The following is a 10,711-nucleotide window of genomic DNA, read 5'->3' as shown; positions in this document are numbered from 1 at the left end:
ACTAAATTGTTCAACGCATTCAGGACATGAACGTAATGGCACATTGTGCGGCGAACAACGTTCAAAAACTTGCATCATTATATTGTGTGCCATGGCTTTGATACCACTGAAGCATAAAAACCGACAGCTTGAAGACTTGAATGTAAAAATACACAAGGTATTTAATAATAATAATTTATTATATATATAAAATGTATAAGTGATGAATGTTACAATGAGGACCCACATTTATATACCTAAGCAGGTGTCCTTTCGTGAATGGGCATGTCTTTTAGACATGCCTTTTCACTTAACTTTATGACTATTTAACCTAATTAATGTTTGATTATTTAATATTTATATTTATTTTATTTATTTACTTGTTATGAATTATATTCATAACACACCCATTATAGAGAGAAACAAAAATATCACGTTAGATGTGTCCAGGAAGGAGGCTGAGTAGTCCTCCTACAAGGGTCAAAAATATCTCTACAAATAAGCTTCAAAGCATGTCTCAGATTTGTCTAAGAGGAGGTCGAATGAGCTTAAAAAATGCTCAAAAACCCAACAAAACCCATATCCCAATAGATAAGAACATTAAGCCCCAAAAACCTTTAGTACTTTGACCTCTAGTTCAGATGTGATAGACTACTCTTGGCCACAAAATATTACAAAGGTAACTTCTTTTAGATCATCGTTGAATCCATGCCTTCGTGGAAGAAACAAGTGCCATTTTATAGAGGATAAAGGGTGGATCCCTTAATGGAGCTGACTTGAAAATTTAGAGGAAGGTCGACTTTAGGATTAATTGCAAATTGAATTTTGAATTTGACTTGGAGCCAAAAACCCCCACAAACAATAGGACCAAATTAATTTTGATAATATGCCCTTGAAAAGTCTCCTTTCATACAACCAAATTTGACCTCAAAAATATTTAATTAAATCCTTCAATGAAAAGTCCTTCTTGGCCTCATGATTTAAGCAATTTTCTAGCCAATGATGAGTTGCCATATCATCTCATTTTGGGGACTTTGACCACAAGAAGGGGGCTTCAATCTTTGATTGAGCATATCTCTGTAACTGAGGTGAACCATGAGGCATGCCATATACCATTGGAATCAACATGACAAGGAGAATCAAATGATGATGGTCATAAGCACAAGAAACTTGATTTTCCTTGTCAATTTGATCAATGAAAGTGGGGCTTCCTTTGGCGCTCCTTGAATTGACAACCAATTTTCAACACAAAATTCAACTTTTCATTCAAAGAAATTTCCAAGCTTACAAGAGTTTTTCCAACATGGGAAAATTTGTCCGCTGAGAAAAACCTAGCTAAAACAATATTCATAAATTTGTTGAAGAAATTTTGGGCACTTGTAAAGCTGTATGACTCTCTGAAATCACCAAGAAAATCCAAATTTGCAAACCTATCCCTACAATATGTTGTAAACTACATGTGTCACATGTTTTACCTTTGTCATACTCACACTTGTGTTGATGTTGGGTTTTCTTGCACGTGTGGGTTAGATCTAAGAAATCATCCCTTGATTATCTATGGTAAGGTTTCTTCCTTGCTACAAATCCTCTTGTTGTTTTTCCTCTAGTTACTCTACACACTTGAGTGAATTTCCTTCAACCAATTACTAAGATCTTCACCTATCCCACCATGTCTTGTGCTCAATAATGTGTCTTCTCCCTTGGACCAGCCTTTTTTTTATAAATTTGAGTTATGACTAAATCAACAAACCTAATCTCCAACTTCAATTGAAATCAACAATTGTGATTTATCTAATTTACTAATACAAATAACCTTTGCATTTCATTAGATCAAACTCATTCTCTCATAAAAAGAAATTATTTTAATAAATAAAGTAATTACTAAGATTAAGAGGAAATTAGGTGACTTCCATATACCTTGACATTTAGGCTTTGTGCAGAAGTACCTGCCAAAACTACAAAAATGAACACTCATGTTGTCTTCCATTATGGCAAACACAACCACCATGCACTTAATCGGATTCAATAAGCAATGCAACCAGCACAACGTTACCTCTTAAAACACACAAGGATATTGAATTAAAGAACACTCGCCCTGATACGATAATCACCAAACGATCGAAGAAATATTAAACTACAATCCACTCATCTAATCACAAGCATCACACATCATCTCTTAAATAGGAGTTAATGATTCCAAGGCCAACACTATATGATCATCCTCAACCCACATTTTTGATGTCTTAGTGCCTAACATATGCCTTGTACTCGTTAAACCAGAAATCTCTCTCCTCAATGCTATTTAATTATTGATGGTATTCAAATGATGCTTGTATCTACAAACTTAGAAAAATATAAATATTTAGTTTTTCAAATAATGGTTTATCATTTTTCTTTGGTTGGCCTGAAATTTTCCCTCTTCCATCCAGTGTCCAACTTGTGTGTGTGTAGTCCCTCAATGCATTTTTAAGACAATGCTTAGACTTTTCCCTCGTTTTCTCTTTTGGCTTTTCTTCACCATGGTTCGGACAGCATGTCAGAAAAGCCGCACAAGTACATCTCGGATACCATTTCAAAAAAAAAACGGACAAATAGATCCACTTCCAACATCAGAGCCCATTTCTCATCAATGCAGTGATTAGGCCCTTCACTCTCTCTTTGGCTGTTCTTCACCATGGCTCGGATACAATATCCAAAAAGCCACACAATTACATAAACAATAAATGTAACCCATGATATGATATAAGAGATATACACTTGGTTCTCTTCAATATTACATGAAAAACAATGCCCTGTACCAAAGTCAGGGAAAAATCATTAAACATGAACTATCCTATTAATGTCTTAAGTTTTAACATTAATTATGACATGTGAATAAAGTCAATTTATTATGTACAGTACAATGTAACTTTATTATTGAACCCATTATGATAAGCTAACAATTACACTGATTGCATACAAATTAGTGCTTCCAAAACACTACTACACATATCACTGACACCTTTCATAGGTTTCATTGCAATAGCATGTGCGCTAAAACATGGCTTCTAAAATCAACCATCAAAAGGATCATTTGTGCACTCGATATTCCCATTTTATTAAAGCAAAGACAATCAAGCCACAGCCACAGGACATACAAATAAAATGAGGAGTTCATGATAAAAGTGAACGCTATCAATATGCATTTTCTGACAAATCAATAATTGAAAATCTCTATGGTGTCAATGAAATTAATGGCATGTGATTTTTTTGGTGAATGTAAAGATTACACTGTCATAATGCATGCTCCAAATGGAGAAATGCAAAAATGATTAATATTACAAACGAAGGGCATAAAAGGAGATTAATGTATAGAAGAAATCGCTGCATGAACTCTTCACTGTCATTTTCCAATGCAATACGAGATTTCCAGAGTCATGAAGGCAAAGAAAGAAACTCAGTACTCTGTCTCCAAGACTCCATCAATCAGTCCAAACTCCATTGCCTGTAAAAGCAAAACCATACATGTCTTGAGATTTGTACTTGGGAGCATAAGACCATGTTGGATCAACACCTGGAAAATGCCAACAAAATAGAAGACACCAAACAACCTCAAAGTAAAACACCCTTGGCCTAGCTATGAAGCATAGGAAGGGGCAATAATTTTTGTAATTACAAGTTTCTACCTACTGAAATTTGGGAAAAATGTGTTTCTATCAAATAGCATATAAAGACTGGCTAAAACATAGCATCACACCAAATACTAGTCGCTTCTGGTCATTATCTGATATCAACACAACACCAGCAATAGAGAAAGATACTAACCAAAAAAACACACGAGAGCAATTATGAGAGAGGATTGCCAGAACTGCACACATGATGAACAGTCAATTGTATTATTATATATAGAATAATAGTTATTGCTTGGGTTGTTATCTGATATGATCGGTTGTTATCTGATATGATCACAACACTAGAAATGGAGAAAGATACTCGCACAATATAACACAAGAGAGCAAGAATGTAAGTATAAGAAGATATTGCAAGAACTGTGCAAATGTTGTACACTAATTTGTATAATTATAATAATAATAATCTAATTTTAAGGTCACAGTCAAGCTAGATGCCAAATTGGTGTATGAAATCGCCCTGTTTGTGGGACAAAGGACCCGCCTTCATGCAGCGATTTGACTGCTAAAGTCTACGGAAGTGCACATACTCCCCAGTCCTCTGGAATTGAACCTGTGACCTCTAAGGAGGAAACACGTGTTCTTGACCAATAGGCCCACTCAAGCTATCTAAAGAGTACAAAATAGGAGGCAGAATAATCAAAGTCGACCAATTCGCCAATAAAATACAATACAGTGGATTAGTACTCAATTTAGACTAAATCAACCAAAAGAGGTAAGAAAAAAGTACAAATATGATACATGTTCACAAGATTAAACCTCATCAATTCCTCCTTAAAAATCATCCCCAATTTCCATTGAAGATGGGGAAAGTGCTGACAAACGCTGAAAGTGACAGTGACTTGGCTTTAGTGAGCAAAGCGCCTTTCCAACCACCTAAATACACCATCAATCACCTCAAGAGTCAAAAGAGCTCTAATTGTCCTAAATTCAAGAATACTTGGAACAGTGACCACCAAAGTTAAAGGCAAGAAAACATGGTGTTTATCTGCAACAAAACTGCTGTAGATAGGCATCACAAACTTCGTTTAAATATCTCAATGCAGCTTCTAACAATTTGTTATAATTTTCTAAATGTATACCCAATCATCCTTTGAATCTCAAACTGTGAACATTGGAAGTTGTCCCCAGCTGTAAACTAATCTCTGAAATGGATGATTGTTAGTGTTTGTAGCTCAGACAGGTATTTCCATGAGGGTGTCTACTTATGGAAATCATCATTAAAAGTATCCTATGATTTTTCAGAAGTTCATTTTATTAATTAATAATAAAGTGAAATTTTTTCAAGTGTCTTTTAATTAATAAAGTGACTAAAATAGGTCACCTAATAATTTAATTAAAAGAAAGTCATTGATCTCACGGTTAGATCTCAACTGTTGAAGATTAGGTTTTTGGATCATGTCAAAGTTATAAAAGAGAGGGCAAAGGACAAACACACACTAAGCATTCATTTCACAAGTCACGTGAGTGAAGGAAAAAATCAGAGATCTAATTTTCAGCCATTGGTGAGGATTTCAGTAGTAGTTTTGCAAGAAGGCAGCCAGTGTTCAGCAAGGACAAGCAGCCAGTCAGTCCAGCAGAGCAGGCTGTACAGTCGTCCATATGGATTTTGTACATCCATACAGATTGGAGGGCAGGCTGCCTCAATTTCCATGCAGAATAAAATTTTCAGGTTTGTTGTTCGTTTAATTAATTTCTCGGAGCCATTTTTCCCCGTAAGAGAGGTCTTGTAATTTCTGAAGATAATTTTGAATATTGCACTGATCTAGAAGGGCAAAATTATTCATGCACTGTGTAAGATTGCTTTTCTCGTTTTCTACTGCATGCAAAAGTTAATAATCCCAGCAAGTAACTAGATCTGATCTGTTTGCTTAGATCGCTGGTTTTAGGATATTTTAACCATGATACTGCAACTTCTATACCAACAAGCCTATGAAAGATTGCCCTTCCCAATGGACTAGTTTGATAAACAAATTTAGAAGTCAACACCAAAATTGCATGGGTGCAATTCCAGGGGTTAACATGACCTATGGTTTGTGTTGGCAGAGGAGATCCAAAATTATTTGGACATACAACAAATGATTAGACCAAGTTTTATTGAAAGCCAGTGTTATCTAAGTAAACAATGACAAACTTCCTAAGATGTGGGTGAAAGATGAAGTTAATGCTCTACAGGAATGTAGCATGGGCATTGGTGGGGCTAAAGGGGACATAATTAGTCACTCAAACAGACCAAAGTTCAAACATGGTCTGTTGTATTCTATACATCAGTAGGTTCTGTCTAAACTTGGTGATAAACTCAAACAAGGTCCAGCTTCGTGAAGAAATTGACTGCCCTGGTCTAATCAAGATGGTCATCAATCTAAGGCAAAGGATACTAGATGCGTATAACTACCTGTTGAGGGCCCTTTAGTTTGTTGAAAGTCACCATTCCTACAGTCCTACTTTTTCTTGGGTACAACTAAAACATGGGATCTACAAGGGGATGTGGTAGGCTCAATTTTGCCATCCTCCAAAAGCTATGTGGTCTTCATCTTAATCTACACTCTCCCTGGGGGAGGTGTGGTATGCATGAACGATGTGCATGGAAGAACCAAGAACAAGCTTAATGGAATGTTATATTTTATGAAGGGAAGGTAAACCCTTGGGTTCTTCAAATATATTGATGTTTGAAATAATGATTAGAGTGAGGTAACTTCTCTTTGTTGTCTTCATGGACTTGTTGGGCAGAACAAAACAACAAGAATTTGTTGAGTGGCCTTTGTCACAACTTGTCTACTGTATAGTAGAGGTTGAATAGTAGGAAGCGAAGTGGAAATGAGTTTGTGTATCTTAACATCCTTGTGCAACTTGTAGGGGTTGAAGTAACTGTCATATTGTGAATGTTAGGCAAAATGGTCTACCCTACCAAAGATCGATTCAGAACAACAGAGAGGAGTGACATCACACTCCACTATGCATGAAAGTGTCCAAAGGTGATAGTAATGGAAAACTTACGAGTGATGGGGGTCGGCTATCCAAACTCCTTGATCCATAAAAGCTGATATCACATGGTGTGATGTGATGTTGGCAGCTTTAGCCCTATCCTCCACTATTGGGATACTAGATTCTTTTCACTAACATTGTACATAATGATGGAAGCACACTAATCTTTGATTTCACAATTTTGCATGAACAAATTTTCATCATCATTTTTTACGTAATTTGTGTCCAATGTCCAACACTAAATGCATAGTTGTAGAGGTAGGAATATTACCAAGACCATCAAGGACAAATTTGCTATCCAAGTGATTGATGATCTCTTGGATGAACTTCATGAAGCCAAGTTTTTCACTAAATTTGACCTCCATTCCAAATGCCACCAAATCAAGATGAAAGATGCAGACATCCCTAAGACAATTTTTTGTATGCAAGAAGGAGATTTGGAATTTTTAATGATGCCGTTTGGCCTTTGTGGTGCTTTATCTACCTTCCAGAGCCTCATGGACAAGATTTTTTGATCCTTTTTTCTATGCAATTTGAGTTGGTATTATTTAATGCTATCTTGATCTATCTTGATCTTGTGCGGCTTCCAGATTAGCTGAAACCCTCACACATGCAGCATATAGTAGCTCCTGTGCACTCAGACCCATGTGCAGTCTACTTCACGTGTACATGTCGATTTACTCAAACGCTGCCTGAATTGTCTCTCCCTCACACATGCGGCTTTTTGCAAACCTGCGCTGAGAACAAGTACGGCCTTGGCCTCCACTTAGTATTCTCCTCTGAAATTTTTCTACTGCAACACTTTGTCTCACTTCAGCATTAAGTATCACATTCGCTGAAAAAATCCCTTTCTCAAATCTGCAATGTCACTTGTGTCTTTCTCCTCTCCTTGGACGGCTAGGATTAAATTATGACCCACTTGAGATCAAAAATTGAGATTAAAACAAATTCACTAAAGTCAATAATTTACTTTTCCTTAGTTTCTTTAGCTCAATAGCTAACATAACTAATTATGTCTTTTTCCTAAGCTACACTTACGCTAAATTAAAAAAACAACCTACTCAATAAATTAAGCGAGTATGCTAAGGAGACTTTGGAAAACTCCTACATGCTTGACGCCTAGCCAATGCAAAAGTACATGTCTATCGTTACAATCATCAAGGACCACCAATCATTCGTGAAACACTCCAAACATGCTTTTGGGGCTTGAGATGTTGAACACTTGGGTCAACATTGTAAGTCAAGATGGAGTCTAAGTTGATCCCAAGAAAATCACAACTATGAAAGATTGGCCCCACCCCATGTTAGTTTTCTTGTGAACCTAGCACCCGACAAATCATTAACCTAGCAGAGTACAGATTTACTAAATGAAAGAAAAATAGAACCAATCTCACAAAAGATTGACATAACAGATTCTGCCCAATCTGTTAATTTCCCATTGTTCTATGTTGTACTTGTTACAACCACTTTAGCCCAATTCTTAACTTCAATTAGCAATCAAATCAATCTTCCAGTAATATATAGCAATTGTAGATAGAATAGTAAATGCAATGTACGGTAGAAGACAATCAAGAGCAATAAGAGACACAAGGGTTTGGTCAAAGACTAGGGAAAAACCCACAACAGGGAAAACCCTTTCAAATTCTTCTTCTTATTGTATTGTCATAAAATGTTCAGCAAAGAGAGTACAATATTCCAATCCATTAATCAAGAGTCAAAGTCAATCCTTTGACTATCCAACAAAACCAAGAAAACAATATTCAAGAGATGAGCCCAATAGACAAATCTGATCAAAGTCAAAGTCTCCAAAACTGATACAAGTCTACGGTCAACAATATCTTAGGTCACAGCCGCAGGGACCCAATGACCATCAATGCGGCTATAGCCCTCCAGCCACAGGGAGAACTCTATCAATCGTCCGGTTGTAGCTGAATTTTCCTCGATCCAACCCTGCGGCTCCAAATCAATTTCTTCTCGCACGTGTGAGATCAGACTCTGCAATTTTAAATTTGTACTAACCAATTTTAAACCTGTACAAACCAATCCAAAGAAGAGAGAAGAACATGCTTGATGATGATGTCCAAATGAGGTTGACTTGTTTTGAATTTATATGCTTCCAAGGGAGGCCCAATTTCTCTTTACAATCGACTTGAACTTTTGTGCACATGTGGGTTTTCATCTTAAAAATACATTTTTCCTTAACCAAATTAAATTCTTCCAAGGGCTAAGAGGGGTCTTTCTTGATGAGGAAGGTTGTCCAAAGGAGGGAATTTATCTCTGAGCTGCCAAATTAACACTCCCTCTCAGCTAGGGGGAAATTACCGACTGCAACATATGTCCCATCTCAAATATGTTGTCATTGCTGATCTTTTCTCATCTCTGTTGAACACTCGAATCTAAAAGAAGAAGAATTTGACATCATCGGGGAACTAAAGCTACCACCACCCTCTATCAATAGGCAAGATCTACTCACTGCAAGGGTAAGGATCACACTTTGTCCTATTGACCTCATACAATAGGCAAGATCTACTCAAGGATCACGCTCTATCTTATCATCTAGTGACAATAGGCGAGATCGACTTACCATAGGGGTAAGGATACACACCCTATCCTATTGTCTAGAGGTCCCTCAACCCCAGGAGCTTTTACTGCTACATTCCCACCATGGGACCTCAACAGGAGGAAAGAGCACACTCAGTGTTCTCAATCAGCTGGGACCCTTACCTAAGAGGGTCACATCCATCAGTCCAAGCTGCTCTCTGAAGACCAAGAACTTCCCTTTCGGCAAAGCCTTGGTGAGTATATCTTCTATCTGCTCATCAGGCAAAATATGATGGAACCTCACTGCTCCTCTCTGCATCATGTCTCGCATATAAAATATCTAATCTCAATATGCTTGGACTTGTCATGAAATACGAGATTATCTGCCAATCGAATCCCACTCTTGTTGTCGCAATATATCACGATTGTACCCAGGACCTGCTCAAACAACTCTCCAAAGAGCTTTCTCAACCAGACCACGTCATTGGTACTTCTTAGAAAGGTTTTTCGATGGTTTGGCATGAGAATGTATTAGCATTTTTCGTCGATGATTAATGGTCACATTGATGATTTACTTGAAGATTGGCATAATGCCAAAGGATTGCATTGATGGCTAATGGTTGCATCAACAATTTGCTTGAAGGTTGGCGCAATGTCAAAGGATTGCGTCAATGGCCAATTCCTGCGTTGACGATATATGCAAGGATATGTGCAATGTCAAAAGATTGCATCGCTCATTGATGGTTGCATAGACAATGCACTGAAAGGTAAATCTCCTATGGGGATGTTGACATGGCATTATATGAATGTTGCATGCGCAAGACAATTTGTATTGTGCTAATGTGGCAATAGATAGAAGGCTCTCAATGTAAACATTGGACGAACATGACTTTGTGCCTATGACTTGGACTTTGATAAAATTTATATCATCAAAAAGCTTTCAACAACTAGAAGATGATGCTAGCCTCATAAATGAGGTTCAAGTTGAGGGATAAAGGCAAAAATTTTATGATCCCCATCTCCTCAAGGTGACCTAGGATGTCGGGTAGATGTGTGGTTATTACAAGGTATGTTTCTTCAAATCAGTTGAAAGTGTCTCTCAATCTCCTTTTTGTTGATAGGTGGCAAAAAATGCCATGCAAGGCTTAGCAATCGAAAGGGTCATCATGGTCATCATAAGTCAGATAGGATAACAAGTTGCCCTTGCAATTTTCACCATTAGCATTACCCTTGAAACTTTTTCCTATGGCAATCATTTACTTTGATTTCATACCATTTTTCCTAATGCTTCTTTGTCAAGTGGATCATAATTTGTGATCCTTCAAGGAAATTAATAGCTAAATTAGTCACCTTTGTTAATCGAATAATGACTTCCTCTTTATCTATTGCCACATACAAAGATGCTAATGTCAGATTTCAAGAGATCTCCATCTATCTTACAAGCAAGCCCTCAATCTAGATTTTTTCATTCCACCATGATTTCGTGGTTTGGTTCTTACTTTGTTATGATCTTACCCTAAGTTGATATTAGGCTTTAG

At 37.0% G+C, this 10,711-nt stretch overlaps 1 protein-coding gene across 3 annotated transcripts in view; it reads right to left on the bottom strand.

The window, feature by feature from the left end:
- Positions 1-3,113: 3,113 nt before the first annotated feature.
- Positions 3,114-10,711, bottom strand: part of LOC149173434 (ATP-dependent Clp protease proteolytic subunit 6, chloroplastic-like) — a 214,074-nt gene continuing 206,476 nt past the window's right edge. For 2 of the 3 annotated variants that reach the window (XM_089424604.1, XM_089424603.1), the window contains one exon: positions 3,114-3,463. In XM_089424604.1, coding sequence (XP_089280730.1) covers positions 3,416-3,463 — 48 coding nt within the window. In that variant the 3' untranslated portion in view covers positions 3,114-3,415. Of the gene's footprint in view, positions 3,464-3,783; positions 3,827-10,711 lie in introns of all 3 variants that reach the window. The other variant, XM_089424602.1, reaches the window with a different exon arrangement.

The sequence above is a fragment of the Pinus tabuliformis genome, chromosome 4_2 (genome assembly GCF_031772625.1).
Source record: "Pinus tabuliformis cultivar Carrire ecotype Pingquan chromosome 4_2, CPIR1, whole genome shotgun sequence".
Lineage (NCBI taxonomy): Eukaryota > Viridiplantae > Streptophyta > Pinopsida > Pinales > Pinaceae > Pinus > Pinus tabuliformis.
The sequence above is the reverse complement of the archived record's forward strand: the minus strand, read 5'-3'. Positions and strand labels throughout refer to the sequence as shown.